The 19331-nt window shown below is 51.0% G+C and overlaps 4 protein-coding genes across 6 annotated transcripts; 3 read left to right on the forward strand and 1 right to left on the reverse strand.

Annotated features, from left to right (window-relative positions):
* The first annotated feature begins 1 nt into the window (after position 1).
* Positions 2-684, forward strand: LOC134016656 (histone-lysine N-methyltransferase 2B-like). The gene is made up of 3 exons (XM_062455996.1): positions 2-60; positions 168-328; positions 520-684. The coding sequence occupies exons 1-3, from the start codon at positions 2-4 to the stop codon at positions 597-599; spliced, it is 300 nt and encodes a 99-aa protein (XP_062311980.1). The 3' UTR covers positions 600-684.
* A 308-nt stretch (positions 685-992) lies between these two features.
* On the forward strand, positions 993-7764 carry LOC134016657 (histone-lysine N-methyltransferase 2B-like). Its single transcript, XM_062455997.1, has 10 exons — positions 993-1696; positions 1737-3311; positions 3564-3686; positions 3817-3926; positions 4203-4334; positions 4456-4708; positions 4828-4935; positions 5047-5130; positions 5592-5721; positions 5908-7764. Exons 1-10 carry the CDS (start codon positions 993-995, stop codon positions 6181-6183), a joined length of 3495 nt encoding a protein of 1164 aa, XP_062311981.1. The 3' UTR covers positions 6184-7764.
* A 528-nt stretch (positions 7765-8292) lies between these two features.
* LOC134016658 (trypsin-3-like) lies at positions 8293-10375 on the forward strand. The gene is made up of 5 exons (XM_062455998.1): positions 8293-8360; positions 8547-8703; positions 8860-9113; positions 9611-9747; positions 10097-10375. The coding sequence occupies exons 1-5, from the start codon at positions 8321-8323 to the stop codon at positions 10244-10246; spliced, it is 738 nt and encodes a 245-aa protein (XP_062311982.1). The 5' UTR covers positions 8293-8320; the 3' UTR covers positions 10247-10375.
* Positions 9092-15025, reverse strand: LOC134016659 (small ribosomal subunit protein eS19-like). Of its 3 annotated transcripts, none has more exons than XM_062456000.1 (7): positions 14537-15025; positions 12612-12680; positions 12345-12415; positions 11933-12033; positions 11583-11766; positions 11266-11320; positions 9388-9456 (listed from the first exon to the last, which is right to left on the reverse strand). In XM_062456000.1, exons 3-7 carry the CDS (start codon positions 12413-12415, stop codon positions 9433-9435), a joined length of 435 nt encoding a protein of 144 aa, XP_062311984.1. In that variant the 5' UTR covers positions 12612-12680; positions 14537-15025; the 3' UTR covers positions 9388-9432. The 3 variants fall into 3 exon arrangements, with proteins under 3 accessions (XP_062311985.1, XP_062311984.1, XP_062311983.1); XM_062455999.1 differs by lacking the exon at positions 9388-9456 and adding an exon at positions 10425-11062; XM_062456001.1 differs by lacking the exon at positions 11266-11320 and having other exon boundaries at positions 9092-9456.
* Between the last annotated feature and the right edge of the window lie 4306 nt (positions 15026-19331).

Genomic DNA, 19331 nt, shown 5'->3' on the forward strand with positions numbered 1-19331 from the left:
AATGGGCTATCTGACCGAACTGTCTTCCAACGGAGGAAAGCTGTACCCTGTGGGTTACCAGTAAGTGACCAATAAAAACATCAATATAAATATATTCATACCATGGACGTTCTGGGTCCTTTTAACAGCATGTTGTTCCCCCCCCCTGCCTTGGTGTGGTCCTCCAGGTGTTCCCGCCTGTTCTGGAGCACGGTGGACCCCAGGAGGCCCTGTAAGTACACCTGCAGGGTGACGGAGGTGAGCAGCCCTCTGCCGGGCCGGCTGGGCCAGCCTCCCTGGGAGCACGAGCTGAACAAGACCATCGCCCACAGCCCCCACCACGGCCAGGGTGAGGACCCAGGGGATTCACCCCCAGCGTGGACCACAAGCGTCTGATTAATCATGTGGTGAATTTGGAAGGGGCTTGTTTGTTTGTATCCTTGGGAAGTTTGAATAAATGGTAGTCCGGGGCAACCAAATGAGTGTCAGTTTGACAGTAAAACACATTTTTTTTCTCTTTTGTCTTCTTCTTCCAATTAGAAATGGAGAACCCAGACATGGTGACGAGCTGTCCACCAATCGAGGCTCCTTCCAGCACCGTGTCCCCGCCTCCAAACTAGACCCTGCAGTGGGACCCAAAACCCGGGACACCTGCACACCAGGAGACCAGCAGGAGGAACGTCTAGACCCCTTCCTTCCCCAGGGTACACCCCCCCACCTTGTCTAGGTGCCTTTGAGTAAACCTAATCTATTTTGTCTGGTGAATCAGACGTTGTTTAGACGGCATATTGATTTGGATAGCATGTTCCCTGTCTACTTCACGTGTGGTTTTGTTACGTCCTGTCCTGACCCCCCGTCCTCTCCTAAACAGGCAACGCCGTGTCCAAGTCGCACCACATCCTGACCCTCCGAGACCTGGAGGACACCAGGCGCTCCCGCGCAGGCTGTCCCGGACACGCCACCCCTCCTCCTCCCCCACCGACCCCCCCCTCCGGCCCCCCCCCTCCGGCCCCATGACGCTGCGTTCGGGGGGGGCTCCTCAGCCCCTGCTGCCTCCCCTTCAGCTCCCCTCCCAGGGCCTCCGACCCCCCGGCCTCGCCGCCCCCCCGGAGAGGCCGGCGGGCCTCGGCCTCCAGCTGGGGCTCCGCCCCCACCTCCCCGTCCTCCCCCCGCGGCGTGGCCAGCCCTCCCTCCGGCCTCCGCCACTCCCCCAGAGGCGGCAAGCCTTCAAGATCGCCACGCCCGTCTCGGCCGAGCTTCCCCAAGACTTCCTGGTGTCCTCCGAGGCCGAGGACTCGGTCACGGCTCCCAACGGCGGGTCTCTGCCCCCGGGGAACCTGGAGGAAGAGGTGGCCCGTCTGATGGCGGACCCGGAGCTGACCTTCACCCCTCTGGACGCCGACACGGAGGTGGCCGTGGCGTCGTTGCTCAACGCCAAGCTGGAGTTCGACGAGGCCCTGCTGAACGAAAACGTGGTCCTCCACTGCGGCTCGCAGGCGGGTGCCAGGGGAGAGGCCGACGGGGAGACGCAGGGCGGGGAGGAGGCCGCGAGCGAGGGGAGGCAGGGCGGGGTGGAGGCAGCCAAGGCCGCCGGCGCCTTCCCTAAAGCGGTGAGCTCTGGGGAGGGCCTGGACCACGCGTCCTCTGACGAGGACATGGACCACTACCTGAAGTTCTCCCGCACCGTGGTGGTGCGCGAGGCGGCCAAGGACGCCGGGCCGGGCACCTCGCCCCCGGCCTCTCAGTCCATCGCCCAGCTCGACGGCACCAACAACGGCTCGGAGAGCGACGGCAGCGAGGGGCCGGGCGAGCAGAGCGCCGGGAGGAGCGGGGAAGGCGAAGCTGCCGTCCCCCCCCGCCGTCAGCCAGGTGGCCAATCACAACACGCTGTCCAAGACGCTGGTCATCTCCATGGAGAGGATCGATGCCATACCGACCCAGTCGCCACACAAGCAGGAGAAGCCGGCGTGTGTCCCGGAGACGGAGCCGGCGTCCTCCTCGTCCCTGTTCATGGAAACGAGCGACATCAACAACGAATTCTCGGTGCAGGAGGAGGTTCTGATGGACGCCGAGGCTCAGAAGGAGGTCCTGCTGGATCCGTCCACCGGTCACTTCATCTCTGCCGACGACGGCTCGGTGGTGTACCTGGCCAACAATGCCGGGCTGGACAAGGACGACGGCACCTCGTCCACAGACTCGCTCGCCGGTGAAGAGGACAACCGAGACCCGGACTACTCGCCTGAACTTCCTCCCGCCAAAAAGCCGGCGGCAGCCTCGCCGATGAAAACCAAAACCATCATCATGAAAGCCCGCCCCATGCCCACCGTGAACTTGAAAAGCGCCCCCCTCGGGGCTCCTCCCACACCGCCCCAGGTCATCAAGGTGTCCTTGCCCCCCGGGCAGCCCCCCAGGGCGGTGTCGTCCGCTCCGACCATCACCGTACGGGCCATCCCCAGGACCGGGCCCTCGCCCATCGTCATCAACGGCCTGAACACCCTCCCTCTGCAGGCTGGGGCCCCCAGGGGCCAGACGATAGCCATCCGCCTCAACCCCACCAAGTCGGCCCTGCCCCAGCCTCCAGCCCCCGTCCTTGCTCAGCCCGGTGCCCCGCCCCTGGCCCCGCCCTCTGGCCCCGCCCCTCAGGTCCTACTGGTCAACCGCCAGGGTCAGATTCTGATCAAAGATCCCCGGACGAACACCTACCAGACCCTGACCACCAGCTCCCCGTCCTACGCCCGCATCAGCCAGATCGCCAAGATCATCCACAGCTCCGCCCCCCGGCCCGCCCCCCGCGTCGTCATCACCCCCACTCCCGTCCCCCGCGTCCAGAACGCCGTCCCCGCCAACCCCACCCCCAGGAGCTACACGCCCACCGGCTCCACCAAAAAGGTGTTTGTGCGGGCGACGCCCCTGCTCAGCGCTGGCCGGCAAGCGGGCGCCCGGGTGAAGAACGTGTCTCACCCGGGCAGCCCCGACGGCATGGCCCAGTCCATCATCGACCAGGCCATGGCGTCCCACCGTGAGCGGACGCGCCCCAACATCCTGACCTCTCCCCACACGCCGCGCCCCTCCCAACCCCCCCTCAGCCCCTCCCAACCCCCCCTCAGCCCCTCCCAGTTCAGCGTGCACCCCTACCTAGGGAAGCTGCAGCCCCCCGTGGCCTTCGCCCCCGGCGGGTTCCAGCCCGCCATCGTCCCCCCGCCGCGCTCGCAGGTGCGCGTGAAGAGGGTGTCGTCCGCCTCGGAGAGACCGGCGAGGAAGAGGAGCAGGACCGATGCTCTGGACGAGGACATGTCCTCCTCCAGCGAGATGGACGAGCTCAGCAACAGCAGGTACCACAGAGCAGCTCTGTCTGTCCTGATGTGAGGGGCGGGGGATTGTCTTATCCATGACAGTGACAGACAGGACACACACACATCAAGTTACCACCATGACACAGTAAACAGACTCATGCCCCAGACAAAGTGCATTCTGATTCATTTCTGTTTACGTTTCAGTTTTGACTGTAACGAGTACAGGAACTGTGTTTACCATGTGCCACACTGCTCTCTCTCTCTTCTTTCCTCTCTCTCCTCTCCTCCCAGGTCTAGCAGAGTTCGTATAAAAGCCCCGACCATGAAGGACATCCTGGACCTGGACCCGAGCCCTCCTGTCTTGCCTGTGAAGGAGCAGCTCAGGATCGTGGCTCCGGAGCTGGACAGCACCAGGTAACGTCTCAGAACCTTCACAGAACCTTCACAGGACCACGCACCCTGTCAACGACCAGAGGAGAAGGTGAAGCAATAACCAGAAGTGAGCTGTGGTTCGTGTGAGTAACGGTGTGAGTGTGTCCTCCAGGCACACCCCTATGCAGCGCCTGCCTGCCAACGCTGCAGTCCAGCGCAGCAAAACAGACGTGTGGGTGAGCGCTCGGCACGCAGACCTGTCAGACTGGGGCCCCTACTCAGGTGAGTGACCCGCCTCACCCCCACACCCACCTCACCCCCACACACCTGCCTCGCCTGACCCTGATGTAGCATGAGCAGCTGCTGCTGAGAGACGCAGGATCAGCCCACATAGAACAGAGTCTCTATAAGAGAGCTGTATTCAAGTCGTCCCCTTGTGGAAACCAAAGGCCCGCCCATCCGATTGGTTGTGGGGCCCAAGCTGCATCAGAACTGTTCTAGAACCTTCACCGGGCCGAGTCGTGCTGGAGGTCGCTGACAGGTGTGTGTGGTCCTCAGGAATGAGCTCAGACGAGGACATGCTGCCCCCCCGGGTGGAGAAGAGCAGCCAAGCCTACGGCAGCCAGCCCCACCTGCGCTTTGAAATCACCAGCGAAGACGGCTTCAGCGTGAAGGCCGACAGCATCGAGGGTGAGAACAGCGCACTTTCCGTGTTCCGCTTCTGAAAAACTAGGGCGCGACAGCGTGTCGGAAAACGAACGCTCAAATCAAAGTATTTTTCCTCCTCTCTCCGCTCCCCTCCCCCCCTCAGTGGCCTGGCGTGCCGTGACGGACGGCGTCCTGGAGGCGCGGGCGGGGTTCCACCTGAAGCAGCTGCCTCTGGGCGGGGTGAGCGGGCCGCGGGCGCTGGGCGTGCTGCACGACGCCGTGGTCTTCCTGCTGGAGCAGCTGGTGGGAGCGGCCGGCTGCAAGGGACATCGCTTCCGTTTCCACCGCTACGACGGCCCCGAGGACGAGCTGCCGCTCAACCCCAGCGGCTGCGCCCGCGCCGAGGTCTACACGCGGTGAGACATATATATATATATACATATATACACACACTTGACGTTTTCTGTAGTCATTCTGGAAGGTTTCTGGCTCACTGGCATTCATCTTCCTGCCGTCGTCATCCCCCGCCTTACAGGAAGTCCACCTTCGACATGTTCAACTTCCTGGCTTCCCAGCACAGACAGCTCCCTGACCTGGCTCCCTGTGAAGAGGAAGACGACGATGTTCCGCTGAAGTCCACCAGGTCAGACCTCAAACACGCATCTGTCGAGTCGCAACAACACTTCCAGCTTGTCTTCCCCAAATGTAAAGGAGCAGTGTCCTTACCCCTCTGTGTGTGTGTGTGTGTGTTCAGACGAGCCACGAGCACTGAGCTGCCCATGGCCATGCGCTTCCGACACCTGGAGAAGGCGTCCAAGGAGGCAGTGGGAGTCTACAGGTAGAAACATGTTTTCATTCGTTTTAGTTTTTGATGCAAGGCCATCTAGGTTCACTGTATCTGTTCATTTTCATTGTAAATTAACTCAGGTCTCATCTATCTACACCCTCCTTTTTCTCTCTCCCCCCCCACTCCCTCTCTCCTCCCCCCCCACTCCCTTTCTCCTCCCCCCCACTCCCTCTCTCCCCCCCCACACTCCCTCTCTCCCCCCCCACACTCCCTCTCTCCTCCCCCCCCACTCCCTCTCTCCTCCCCCCCACTCCCTTTCTCCTCCCCCCCACTCCCTCTCTCCCCCCCCCACACTCCCTCTCTCCTCCCCCCCACTCCCTCTCTCCCCCCCACACTCCCTCTCTCCTCCCCCCCACTCCCTCTCTCCCCCCCCACTCCCTCTCTCCTCCCCCCCACACTCCCTCTCTCCTCCCCCCCACTCCCTCTTTCTTCCCCCCCACTCTCCTGCCCAGGTCGGCCATTCACGGACGTGGGCTGTTCTGCAAGAGGAACATCGAGTCTGGGGAGATGGTTATAGAGTACGCGGGCAACGTGATCCGAGCCGTTCTGACAGACAAGCGAGAGAAATACTACGACAGCAGGGTAAGCCAAGGAAAAAAGTATATACAGCAAATGTATCCCCTCTTCAAGTCACTGCTGGAACAGGGCCTTTGCTTTCTACATGTAATGCTGTTAAATGCCGCTCCACTAGGGGGCGACATAGAAAACGATTGTACGGTACTTGAAACCGTGCAAACACCCTTCATGTCTTATCTTTTCCCGACCCAGGGCATCGGCTGCTACATGTTCCGCATCGACGACTTCGACGTGGTGGACGCCACCATGCACGGCAACGCGGCGCGGTTCATCAACCACTCGTGCGAGCCCAACTGCTACTCCCGCGTCATCAACGTGGAGGGCCAGAAGCACATCGTCATCTTCGCTCTGAGGAAGATATACCGGGGCGAGGAGCTCACGTACGACTACAAGTTCCCCATCGAGGACGCCAGCAACAAGCTGCGGTGCAACTGTACCGCCCGGCGCTGTCGCCGCTTTCTCAACTGACGGCGGCCATTTTTGTAGTTCTTTGAGAGGGAGAGGAAGTAGGATTCGGTGACGTGGTTTTCAGACGTGGTAAAAACCTGAGCGTGATCACCCTGCCCTCTACAGAGTCAGGTTGACATACAGACTGGTGCATAAAGTTTAGATTCCAGCCAGTTTTCTGACCTCAGTATTTAAATATTCTCGTGGTCGAACACCACCTCCATAGATGTTCTGTTAGGCTTCCTTTGTTCTCGTGTGGTCCCTAGTAGACTTCAGGCCTAGCGACTCCACACTGCGTCATTTTCAGGTTGTCCTCGTCTTGGTTTCGTTTGAACCTCGTTTGAACGAGGGGTCGTCTCCTATTGTCGGTGCTGTTGCTACGATAAAACTAAACAAACGATACAAGGCATCAATATCGAAATGAGGAACGGATTTTTAGCACCTTACTTTATGTGAGCCAAGGCTTTGACATTGCTGTAAATACAAGGCGACACTGATCCACTTGTCAGGAAAGAAATAGACTTCCTGTTGTGGGCATTTGAGCCCAGCCTTTTTCTGTACAGTTTTAGAGCAGCTGCTGTATATTTTAATTGTCTGTGTCCACATTATGGAGACCATACTTCTGAACGTGACCTCAAGGATGAGGGCCCAGGTTTAGCTTATTAGCTTTTGTAAAAGCACAGGTTTTGTCAATTTTTTTTCTGCGTGTTTTTTTGTTGTTTTTATGAAGGTGCTTGTGGAAACCACTTAAAATGTTGCTTTGACAGTTTTTTTGTTTTGCTGAATCTTCCCCCATACTCCTGGGTGGCTACCACATACTTATCGTTTGTACGTCTTCATCAACACATCTTGTCATTCATCATCAGTGATGATGGACAGAAGATGTGTTTAGTCTGCCAGAATAATAATTTTCCTGGTATTTGTTTGTCGTTTTGTATGTCAAAAGGGTTTAATTCAGCTGTTTCACCTACAGATGCCAACTCCTACAGTGCTCCCTTCCCTTCAAAACCTACAGTTACATATGTATTCTTGTAAAATAAATACTCAGAACGCTAGCGATGATTTAAAAAAAAAGGATGCTTTGTCAAATAATAACCTGCTTTATACGTGCTACTGAACCCACCTGTCAGAGGGGCGTGACGATGACAGGAGCCAGGGTTCATCTCACCTGATGCTGTCCTGCACATGACCTCCCTCCTCCCCTGTCTCCAGCAGGCGGTCTACCTCAGTGGGTCATGATGACGAGTGTAAACTAGGGAAAAATGAAGTCTCCACCTCGTGCTGTGCCGAGTAGGTGATCTCCAGCACCGCGCCCGGCAACTGGACACTTTCTCCGGTGTTTTAGTTTGGAACATGGCTGGGTCTCCCCCAAGTACTGACCGCAGTGTGTTTAATGGGAGTGGGATTGTTTGTGTTTATTTTAAATGGAAAATAATTTGTAAAAGTGTAATGAAACATGGGTCTGTTACCTTGGGTCACAGGGAATCCTTGTCTGTATAAAGTTGTATACAAAATTTCTAAACCTGTTAAATTTTTTCTATGCACTTTTTTTTATTTATGATGTTCTTGGCTTAATAAAGATGTTGAATGGTTTTGAATTCACATTCTTGTATTATTGTGTGGCTTGTTATGGGTCAACAGTGACGCTTGGAGCACCAATAGTACAGAATTGTGATATATTTGACAGACTTTAAACAGATGTTCAAGTTCAGGCTGAACTCTTTCCACACCCCAGAACATCTTATCTCACTTGTTCTTCAGCATTTAACAGCAAAGTTACTTTAAAGTCACTCAACTTATAAAACATGACCAATAAAGGTCTAAAACCAAGCACATTGATAACATCAGCTGTCTCATAAGCAAAACCTACTATATTGTCCTTGGTTTGGAAATACTGTTACTTGCCAGTTTAGACACAAAATCTGGAATGTCATGTACATTTATGTGGCTGTTTGGAATCCTGATTACCCAGAAGCCTTCTCAAGGCTAAGGGGCCCACCAGGTAATGGCTGTCTCGGTCCCTGCAGAAGAACAACCATATGGATCTTTCCCAGCTCTATTTGTTTTCCAGGAATGCTTTCTGTATCTGGATGTGGTCAGGAGACGGTATATAGAGGCTCCCAGTGACTGCGAGTGCACTTGGAAAGCCGAATGCAACATGAAGGGGCTGATTTTCCTAGCTTTGTTTGGAGCGGCATGTATGTGAGAATGATGATCTAACCTGTCTGGCAAACCAAAGGAGACAAAAGCAAACTTTTGGGTTTACTGTTTGATTTGAGGATGTGTGAAAATATAATTTATTGTTACTATCACGGTCTTATTATTCGTAAATTGTATTATTTCTAACATTAGTATAATCCACCCCTCCCCCCCTCCTGTTTCAGTCGCTGCCCCGTTGGAGGATGAGAAGATTGTTGGGGGGTACGAGTGCCCTGCTCACTCGGTGGCCTACCAGGTCTCTCTGAACGCCGGCTACCACTTCTGTGGGGGCTCCCTAATATCCAGCCAGTGGGTCGTGTCCGCTGCCCACTGCTACAAGTCGTAAGTATAGGCTACGGCCTAGCGGTACCACGTCATTACTCCTTTATTAGACAGTTGCTAGAACAATTGAAAATGTGAGTTTTTCAACAATGCTGGACAAGCCAAACGGCACGTGGAAGGATTTTTCACTCGTACTCGTGTGTCCTCCTCCGCCAGTCGTATCAGCGTCCGCCTTGGCGAGCACAACATCAAGGTGAACGAGGGCACCGAGCAGTGGATCGATTCAGCCGTGGTCATCAAGCACCCCCGCTACAACAGCCAGAACCTGGACAGTGACATCATGCTGATCAAACTGAGCCGACCCGCCACCCTCAACAGCTACGTTCAGACAGTGGCCTTGGCCTCGCGCTGCGACGTGGCTGACGAGAGCTGCTTGGTGTCCGGATGGGGAAACACTGTCACCAACGGCAGTAAGTAAAATAAATGGAAATACATTTCACTGTTACAGGGTTACATTTACATTTAGCCTACATTTATTCATTTAGCAAGCGCTTTTATCCAAAGTGACTTACAAGAAAGAGCTTTACAAAAAGTGCATAGGTCAATGATCAATTATCATAAACAACGAGAAAACATTGCGGGTAGCCAAAACATGAAGCATACATTGTGAAAAGCAAATAAGTGCCAATGGGTAAAACTAGAAAAAGGGTTACTACGAAGGGGAAGAGAATGATTGTTGGGACTTACAGAGATGTTAACGACACGGAACTAGACAGCCCGCGATGGATTTCATGATCTCCATAACACCAGGTCCTGTAAAAACACACGCGTGAAGTATGTCGCAAGGGATTTCAAGCTGATTCAACCTCCCACCACAACGACCCTCTTGTGAGGCAGCTGTTGTTTGAAGAGTTGGAGAGCCTGGCGCGGCACATTGATCCGTTACCTCTCGCCTCTCCTTCCCCAGACAGCCCTCCCGATAGACTGCAGTGCCTCAGGCAGCCGATGATCGATCGTAGGATCTGCAAGAACGCCTACCCCCATCTGTTTACAGACACCATGATCTGCTCCGGATTCATGCATGGAGGAGCTAGCAGCTGCCAGGTCAGTCTGGCTAAAACACTTAGAACAACGAACGTAAAGACGAGCGTTTTAACGACTTTATTTCTGTCTAAGCAACCTTTTCTTTTTCAACAGTATTAGCTTTCATATTTTGGCACTGCCGATAAAGAAAATATATGCTATAGCCTAATTCACATCTTTTTAAAATCACGAATCTTTTTCATCTTAGGTAGCCTATTATAATTTAGATTTCACTAGTGTCGTTTTTCTAAATGTAGGCTACAGTTAGTTTACTACAATTCATAGGCTATATAATCTTTGTAACCGTTTTATAAAGTCACTATCTACTGTACACTCTGCTATCCTGTGTAATCTTGTCTCTGTGTACTAGGGTGACTCTGGCGGCCCCCTGGTGTGTAGCGGAGAGCTGCAGGGTATCGTTTCCTGGGGTTACAAATGCGCCATGCCTGGACACCCCAGCGTGTACGCCCGCGTGTGCCAGTTCACCAGCTGGATCCGAAGCACCATGAGCAGCAACTAAACACACACCCACACACAGACACCCACACACTGACACCCACACACACCACCCCCACGTCGACACAAACACTCTTTCAGACGCAGACCACCATTTAGTATAGGCCTAAAAACATCATTACCATTCTAGATCTTGGACTACAAAGAGGCTCACAAATCAATAAAACCAAGCAAAGCACGTGTTCTCTGAACCATTCTTTAATCGCGTCCAAAAGGGTAACGATTTGTGCTGTGATGATTCACGCTTCTGTTTGCTGGAGACCGGTAACGACACGAGGACAGGTATACCACGACATGAACAGCGGGTCAGCACCGCAGCTGTTATGGGTTGTGCTGTTTTCTCTAGCTTCACAAGTGCTGCTGACGGGGTAATGTCCTCCTCTCAGCCAATCACAAAGAAGTCTCGTCCTCTCGATGTGTGCTCACGGAGACCTCTCATCTCTGCCAGCTGTGTGCTTTAGTGCCGACGCGTCACGTAGCAGCTACTCCAGAGCCTCAATGGCTATTGTGTCTTAAATATTTAAATTCAAACACACTTAGACGTAAAGGTTGTTGCGTTAGTGAACACGATCTCATTATCAGAACCAGTTTGGGAGGTTGTGTGGCAAGATCGAGCAGCTCTTGTCGGAATGATAATATCATCCATATTATAAGGATGTAATAAACATTATCTGGGAGACTTGCAGGGCTTCCGGCTGGTTATGAATAGGATAGCATGCTGTTGTGGGTGAACACTAATATGAGGGATTGTTTTTGGTTTTTTTTCCCATCATGCTTGTTCTGACCTTATGACTTACTGCTTCTTACTGGCCGCGGAAACCTGAGAAAATAAATAAAAAAGGATACAAAATACTTGTGCAGATTAGAAATTGTCGGGACTATAACTTTCATTTATGGGGATTGTCTGAGAGATAGTAAAAGGAGGGAATTAAAAGGCTATGCAGGCATACTTTCATAACTGCCCTGAAACGGCAGTTTCTGACTACATGTGTAGTCATGACATGTTCTGACCTTATCACCCACCTGACCAGCAATTCTGTCCAGGTCTCTTTGACCCTGAGCAGTAAGCCTTCTGCCTCTGTTAAAAAGAATAAAAATCTGGTCAAAACCCACACCGTTCCCAACCACTGTAATGTTGGAGCTGTCCACTTTTGCTCCTTGATTATCTGCTGCACTTTATTCACTATTTTGTAACAGCAATAGGATACTTTGGATAGTGTCTGCTAAATGATTACATGGGAATAAATAATATAGCGTTTCCTTAAAAACAGCATCCAAAAAGCTGTCCCACCCACATTTGAAAACAAACGCACGCGCCTGGTAATCATCAACCTTCTCACCCGTTGGGATCCCTTTCCACCATCTTCACACCCTCGAGAGCTAGGAGAACCTTGCGCGCGACGTTCCTGGACCCCACGCTGAAGTGGGCGGGGCAGACCCCGTTCCTCTGACGTCCTCCGTAGATCTTGATCATGGAGCCCACTCCTACGCCTCCACGCAGGTACAGGTGGCGCGCTGTGGACGCTGGAATATCAAGTGTTCGTTTAATTGTACGCACTGCATTCATAGTTGACAGAAATAACTGTGTTTAAATAAAAACATTTTAAAAACCTGATGACACTGTTGTTGTTTACTGTCTGTGAAGTGATTTAGCTAAGGTTTTACAATTATGAGTCACCCCACTACACACCTACTCTGGTGTAGAACCAGTTGTCATCACAGGGGGCTAGCTCCTTGTGCTTAGCCAACTTGACTGTGTCCACCCATTCTGGAACTTTCAATTTTCCAGACCTGATAATAAAGGCGATTCAATAACAGCAGAGTCATATAAACGGATTATTGTTCAATTGGGTCTATTCATTAATACATAGCGACCATACAACAATTACAACAGCCTATAAAAATAAGTATTTCAGAGTAAAGTTACATTCTATTGTAGCCAACAGTTACAATACCAGCTCTTGGCCTGACGTGTTCAAATTGCTCAAATTAATCGGCGCAGTTTCAGAGGTCCGCTGTTTCTCGCGGTACTTCACATGTGACTTGACACTTCAAGGATGAGTGAGGGATGAGGGATGAGGACCAAAACAAACTGCACTTACTTCTTGAGAAATGCTGACAAGGCTCGGACAAACTCTTGCTGGTTGACGTCTTTCACTGTGACACCCGGCATCTGTAGAAACGGTGATTTAAAGGTGAGCAAAGTTGAGAGGTAGTAGTCAAAATTCAAACTGAGTGACTGGCGCATCGATAGCCTACCATCACAATGTAATTTATCTATCTCTAGTAATATTCATTCAAAAATATTCATTAGGTTAGGTCCGAAAATAGATGACATTCCATGCATATTGTGTTCTCGAACAACCTACCTCGAACGACTCCGATGTGGTGCACAGGCGTGTTATTGGTTTCTATCGCTTCTCCGTCTGTGAAATATGCTACGTTAGGCACAGATAAAAAAAAAGATTCAGGTGGGTATTACGCTGCCCCCAGTTGGAGAGGATCTACTGAATAATCGGATGCCGATGGCTGACTAAACACGCTGCATAGTTTGGCTTGAGTGCATTTCATGGTCCTTATTTAGCCTACGTGTATCAGCAAGCACGTTAAATATATATTTAGTGACAATAAAATTGTAGCATAGGCCTACATTGCAATGTTCGATGTGGCCTATTTTTTGGAGGAGCCAGCAGGGGGCAGGCTTATGTCAGTTCCACGATCCTCTCTTTTTTCAAATCCAGAAACGCTTCAGACTGTTGTTGCAGTAGCTGTCGGGATTGCAGCTCGCCTACACTAGACATACATCGAGGATGTTTAACCAAGGTGACATGGAATTCAGCACGTGCCTCCCTTGACCTCTAGTGACCTCCTCTCCCACCTCAAGGCAATTCACAATAGTTTGCAATACCCAACTTCACTGCGCAGAAGGCTGTCACTTGTCTAAAACCTTTGTTCTCGCTCTTGGTCCGTTGCGATTTTCACATTGGTTTTGGTTAGGCTATTCGACAGGAGTTTAGACGTGTGTTTTATAGAAACAAGATCTAATTCCTACATGTTTATCTCATAGGTTGGCTTCATTCTAGTAATATTTCAAAACGGCACATGCCTTGTTTGTTAATGTATAGAATCTAGGTTGGTTCAGTACCTTAAAAGCGGTTTCACCTACTCAGTCAACAACCATCCATTGAACAAAGTCAACTCAACAAATCTTAAGCAACACAGGTCACACTTGTGTGTAACAAATTACACAGGGAAAAAATGGACAGTGGAGAAAATATTTCAATATAGATATGGTGAAACTAATTGTACACCAGTTCTTTTATGTATACATTTACCTCAAACTGAGTAGTTTCAGCCTCAACTGGAGTCTATTGTTGTGCTACAAAGACTAATGTAGTTTCCCATGAAGAGCTCTTGAGAAACCTGCTATTTGCTGCTGTTTGTGATGAACAGAATTTTTCCCTTCTCTAAATAAGATCATATTTCTTTTGATTTTGCATTGCCTCCCTTGCTAGAACGTAACAAACACGAAGTACAATTGAAACACTTCGAACCTAATCATTTGAAAGTACACAAACATACACATAGCCACACACACACACGGAAACAGCCACCTCAGTTCTGAATTAGCCCTTCTCAGCTTCTTCCCCTCCCCCCTCCCAACATCCCTTGCCCCCTTTTTGTCCCCCTCGCCCTCTCCTTTTCTCTCCCCCCTCCCTCCCTCCCTCCCCCCCTCGCTCCCTCCCTCCCTCGCTTTTAGCCTGAAAGCACTATTTCAAGCCTCTGTCTAGGAGTGCCAGGACGAGGGAGAGGGGAGGGGGGTGCTGGCAGACAGGATTTAGAGTTCAAGTGCACATGCAGAGAAAAGGAACGAATAGAAAAGAGAGGGAGCAGAAAGGAAACGGAGAAAGGGAGGGGGGGGGGGAGGGGGGGGAGGGAGGGAGGGGGGGGGGAGGGAGGGAGGGGGGGGAGGGGGGGAGGAAACGAGAGCAGCTTTCTCTTTCCTCCGCTCTGAGAAGGTTTTCAGACAGGAACAAGGGGGAGAGACACGAAAGTATGGAAATGAAACACAGTGGGAGAGGGTTAAAAAATCTTTATTCTGCCTCCCTCCCCTTCCCTCTCTCCTCTGACACACTCCTCCTCAATCCCTCCCTCTGTTTCTCCATGAACCTCCCAATCTCTCTCTCTCGCCTGCTCTCTCTCTCTCGCCTGCTCTCTCTCTCTCGCCTGCTCTCTCTTCTATCCCCTCCCACTTCTTCACACATGCAGGCACACACACAGCCGGACTGCTTACCTCACGTGCGCTTACTATCCACTTTCGCCTGCGACCGCAAATGAGCTGAAAGCTTCGGTGGGTTTGTTGCTTTTTGTTGTATTTCCCCATATTCGTTTTTTTGTTTTTCCTCCTTCCCCCCCCCTCTCCCCCTCCTCAACAGGGAAATGAGAGCAGCTTCAGCCTGTCTCTGCAGAGCGCCCCTGGCCATACAGGCCCTGGATTGTCCCTGCATCAGACTGCATGACACCAATCGATTCCTTCGTTCCTTCTTCCTCGTGTATTTTGTTTTTAAATAATTTTTTGGGAGGGGGTCGGCGTGTGTTGCCTTTTTCGACGGCCAGCAAACAAAAAAAGCTCAACTCCACACCTTGTCTTCAGATCGTTCTGAATGCTGAATCTGGAAGAAAGGACGAAGAAAAGAGGAGAAGGAGGGCTGAATGGACAGACGAAAGAGACAGCGAAGAAAGAGAACGAGAAAACGGAGTGTGTTCCACGGGAGAGGGAGAAAGAGAGAGAGAGAGAGGTAGGAGAAATAGTACCGGCAGTAGCAGGAAAAACGGGAGGGGTGGAGAAGAAGAGGGACGAGAAGGGGTGAGAGGAGGAGGGACAGCTTGTATGGGAATCAGTAAAATCGCGGGAAAAGGGGGGCAAAAGAGTGATAACGTTTGAAAAAACTGGACTTAAGCCCCCAAAAGGAGTGCTTGTGCTGCTGTAAACTTGAGATGTTTTCCCTCCTTTCTAAAACGTTTCTTAAATCCCTCCTTTTCCCCCTCCTGGCTTCACACGTTGTGTTCGCTCCGCATTTTTACTCTCGTTCTTTTTTACGTTTTCCTCCTCTCTCGTATCGCCCCTTTCTCCCGCCCTCGTTCACATACCCTGCTCCGTGTCTCAACTCATTTCTTTTTGTTGGGAAAAATGGGTTCCCGAGAATCCTAACCCCCCCCCCATCCTGCTGTCTATCCCCTCTCTTATTCCATCTCTTTTCCCTCCTTTCCTTTCTCTCTCTATCTCTCTCTCTGTTTCTCTATCTCTCTCTCTCTGTTTCTCTATCTCTCTCTCTCTGTTTCTCTATCTCTCTCTCTCTCTGTTTCTCTATCTCTCTCTCTCTGTTTCTCGATCTCTCTCTCCTTGTTTCTCGATCTCTCTCTCTCTTTCTCTGTGCTGTAAAGTGGGTTATCTCATAGACTTGTCTTCTATGTCTTTCCCTGGAAGATTACCCCGGGTCACGTTAAGCTTTTGATTATATTTTACGGAGGACTGTTCAGAGTGGGCAGTCCTGGGGCCTAGTTGCGGGGAGGGGTTAGAGGAGAAGGGGTGTACCGGGGGGAGTTAGGGTGAGGGGTCCCCGTGGAGACAGACACAACGGGTCATTGGGTTTTAATCCTGCGCATGCGCGAGGTATGGCTGATCATATTTCATGTTGCATATCGATGGAGGGGTGTATCGGCACGAGGCTGCGAAGATGTGTGTTTGTAGTACGCAAAAGAGACCAGGCGGCATGGGGATCACTCGGATGGGAAGAGACGAGTTTTCTTTTTGAGCTCAGAAGAAGCTTGCTGAGAGATCGGGTGAGATTGTTGAGAGTTGTGGAGTCGCCCTCTCTTTCCCCCACGCTCCTCCCATGTTTCTCTCTGTTCTATCCCATCTTCCATCCCTTCATCCGGGTACCCCTTGGTCTGTCTGTCCGGACGAGAAAAAAGACAATACCCATAACCGTAGATTCGTTGTGACCTGTAAATTCGGGTGAATAGATAGATTTTTGGCTCAGGTAAAGTATCATAGCAACAGACTTTTTTATCAAGCTGGTGGAATCTTACCCGTGTAGCAAGGGCCAACTTTTATTCCATGCAGTCTTTTTGCGGGTTTGCAAAGAAGCTCATGACAAATTGTACATTCAGTTGTATTAGTATCATACGCTGAACGTATGTTACGATGAAATATATACAGTTTGTTTCCATGATCAGATTGTTCGGGTTAATAATGCATCAATATAATGAATGCAACATGGTGGCTCAGGGAAGGCAGCACACGGGCAGTTTACAGTCCATCTCGTCTCACGTCCAACTTCTCTTCCCTGCGACGGTATCTCCATCCAGGTATCTCCAGCCAGGTATCTCCAGCCAGGTATCTCCTCATATCCTCTTTTTTCCCTGCCCGTGTTATCTGTTTCCCTGCTCTGTCTGATTTATAGAGCCTAGGCTCACTTTATCTCTCGGAGATCACTGGATATGTGTGTGTGTGTCTTTGCAAGCATTAAGGTTTTTATCCAGGGCTAGAATTGTTATACTCTGTGAGTGTACGTGCACATTTTGTGTGTGCATGTGGTTTGTGTGTTCATGACAAATGATTTCTTCCCGTGTGTGTGGATAGGTAGGAGATATGCTGTGTAGCTATACTACGGCATAGGTGGGAGAAAAGGTATTTTGTTAGTTTGTTGTAAGTTATTCTGACAGTTAATAAGTTTCTGTATGAAGCTATGCTATTTTGTTAATCGTTTATTATAGGATGTTCTGTAGATACATACCCTGGGTATTGTACTTGCTTATAAACCTAGTCAGCAATACGTTGTAAACTGCAGAGAAAAAAAAACCTTTTAATGCATGTAAATCTGGGGTTCAGACGCCATTTTTTCTTAACTCTCTGATGTGCATTCGAGTTCCTGCTGCTCGATCACTTCTAATGTCAAAGGCGTTACGTTTCAGCACTCGCATGAGCCAAAATCCTGCCGTCGCTCCACTGCCCTTCCCGCTCTGTGTGGAAACGTTGGCTCACGTTATCTTTTGATGCGTTTTCACATTAAGGTGACATTAATTCCATGGCCAGCGTCTCTCTGGGATTGGCCACGAGGGAGTCATTTTTTTCAATGGCGACCCATCCTCGCCCTGACTTCCACATGCCTTCCAGAGAAAGAAAGGAAATTCCTTGATGTCAAAGTTTGCGTGAGGCAAATGTCCCGGTTTTCAGCACTAGACGAATAAGAGCGGGGGGGGGGGTATAAAAAAATCTACCCTGACATCTTGCAATGTGCTTGATTTAAAATGATCCCCAGTCAAAATAAGGTCCGTCTCCTCACTAAGCGGTGTGTTTGACATGGTGATACGGAGGCCTGGACGGGGGCAGCGTTTGGTGGCCGAGCACCAGGGTAGTGTCAGGACCCGGGTGTTATGAAATCTTACTCAGACAGACCTGCTGTTATGTAATCTTACGTAACAGTGGCGGCCACACTGAGTCAGATGGGGGTGTAGGCTTGTGATCTGCGCGGGATGAACTGCCTAGGCTGGCTCATGGCATGAACTCAGTGACTGCTGGAACGCTCCGGAATACCAGAGGCCTCGACTAGAAGACGCTTGCAGCCCTGTCGCCGTGCCGACGCAGAGTAGCGGCGTGCCTCGGCGAGGCTCCAAACTCGGAGCGTCACAAATCACACCGAGGTTGCTGTGGCGTATAAGACGGCTCGCTCGCGAGAGACGGTAACCTAAACCTCGTGGCTCGTCGAACGTGACGCTCTGCTAGATTTAGGCGTGAGCCTCATCAGTAGCTTGTCCAGCGTGTTTAGAACACGAGCGGTGTGGGATGTTCAGTTCAGACCTCTTTCTCTCTCTCTCTCTCTCTCTCTCTCTCTCTCTCTCTCTCTCTCTCTCTCTCTCTCTCTCTCTCTCTCTCTCTCTCTCTCTCTCTCTCATCTCTCTCTCTCTCTCTCTCTCTCTCTCTCTCTCTCTCTCTCTCTCTCTCTCGCCGTACCAGATCCTCTCTGTATAGCTACTGTCGCTGGTTTTACACCAGCAGTTTCACTCTTCTGTGGATCTCTTGTGTTTCTCATTCATAATAGATTAGATTCAACCGCAGCATACATTTATGGAGGACACAGACCTCAGGAATTCCCAAGCAGGCTGGGAGGGCTGAGTTGTGGGGGAGGGGGGGGGGGGCTTGGCACGGGAGGGGTGGGGGGGGCTTGGCACGGGAGGGGGGGGGGGTTGGGGGTCGTTTGTTTCGCCACTGAGAACAGTTGATGATGAGCTGGGTTTTGTGGATTGGTCGATTCAACCTGCTTGCGGGGCTGCAAAGAGGCCCCGTGCAGGTGTGTCCTGATAGATGATTACAAGATGAACAGAGACATGGCTGGACAAGACAGGCGCTGGTATACAGACAAAAGTCCTCTCTTTAGAAATGACGTTTTGCCAGACAGCTGAACGTAGCTGGCATTACCAACGTAATGTTTGATTGGGAGGTGTTTCTCTTTTTCAGACGGAACCTCCAGACACGATTCCACCCTCCAAGAGCTCAAAGGTAAGGAGCCATTTTGATTTTTCACTCAAACTTCTAATTCGGATCCACTCTGGGCCACAAACACAATTTTTGTTCTTCATTCGCTCCTCATAGCGATGAGAATCTTTCTGAAGATTCAAATAAATGTTTTTATCTGTTCCTGTATCTCTTCTACAGCCCTCAATAATAAGGGGACGTTTGTCGGCCATTTTGAGCCTTTGAACCAATCAAGTCATTGATTTCCCTCCAGACCAACTGAATTACTCTCTGACTCATCCTCCTAAGACTCACATTAGGGATGTATTAGCGTGTGTGATCTTACTAGCTGTAATTCTGTTCCCAATTTGCCCTTTTGCTTATCTGAGGATGTTACAAGTGAAAGCGGTTTGCCAGAGCCAATCGGTCTTGCCCTGATCATGCAGTATCATGGGATTTGATTGGCTGATTTGGAATAAAGGAGAGGCATCAGAGTATGAAAAGGGGCTTGTGGCTTAGCTTGCCGCTAGCTTTAAAGAAGCTTCACATTACATTTCTGTCTTTGTGTCGG

The sequence above is a fragment of the Osmerus eperlanus genome, unplaced genomic scaffold (assembly GCF_963692335.1).
Source record: "Osmerus eperlanus unplaced genomic scaffold, fOsmEpe2.1 SCAFFOLD_535, whole genome shotgun sequence".
In the NCBI taxonomy this organism is placed as follows: domain Eukaryota; kingdom Metazoa; phylum Chordata; class Actinopteri; order Osmeriformes; family Osmeridae; genus Osmerus; species Osmerus eperlanus.

Coding starts and splice junctions, on each gene's coding strand:
- LOC134016656 (XM_062455996.1), top strand. CDS start 2: ATGGGCTATCTGACCGAACTGTCTTCCAACGGAGGAAAGCTGTACCCT. Junction 61..167: donor CTGTACCCTGTGGGTTACCA/GTAAGTGACCAA, acceptor GTGGTCCTCCAG/GTGTTCCCGCCTGTTCTGGA. Junction 329..519: donor CAGCCCCCACCACGGCCAGG/GTGAGGACCCAG, acceptor TCTTCCAATTAG/AAATGGAGAACCCAGACATG.
- LOC134016657 (XM_062455997.1), top strand. CDS start 993: ATGACGCTGCGTTCGGGGGGGGCTCCTCAGCCCCTGCTGCCTCCCCTT. Junction 4,709..4,827: donor CGCGCCGAGGTCTACACGCG/GTGAGACATATA, acceptor CCCGCCTTACAG/GAAGTCCACCTTCGACATGT. Junction 5,131..5,591: donor GAGGCAGTGGGAGTCTACAG/GTAGAAACATGT, acceptor TCTCCTGCCCAG/GTCGGCCATTCACGGACGTG.
- LOC134016658 (XM_062455998.1), top strand. CDS start 8,321: ATGAAGGGGCTGATTTTCCTAGCTTTGTTTGGAGCGGCAT. Junction 9,114..9,610: donor AAACACTGTCACCAACGGCA/GTAAGTAAAATA, acceptor CTCCTTCCCCAG/ACAGCCCTCCCGATAGACTG. Junction 9,748..10,096: donor GAGGAGCTAGCAGCTGCCAG/GTCAGTCTGGCT, acceptor TCTGTGTACTAG/GGTGACTCTGGCGGCCCCCT.
- LOC134016659 (XM_062455999.1), bottom strand. CDS start 12,415: ATGCCGGGTGTCACAGTGAAAGACGTCAACCAGCAAGAGTTTGTCCGA. Junction 12,034..12,344: donor TTGTCAGCATTTCTCAAGAA/GTAAGTGCAGTT, acceptor CTTTATTATCAG/GTCTGGAAAATTGAAAGTTC. Junction 11,063..11,265: donor TGGACAGAATTGCTGGTCAG/GTGGGTGATAAG, acceptor TTATTTTCTCAG/GTTTCCGCGGCCAGTAAGAA.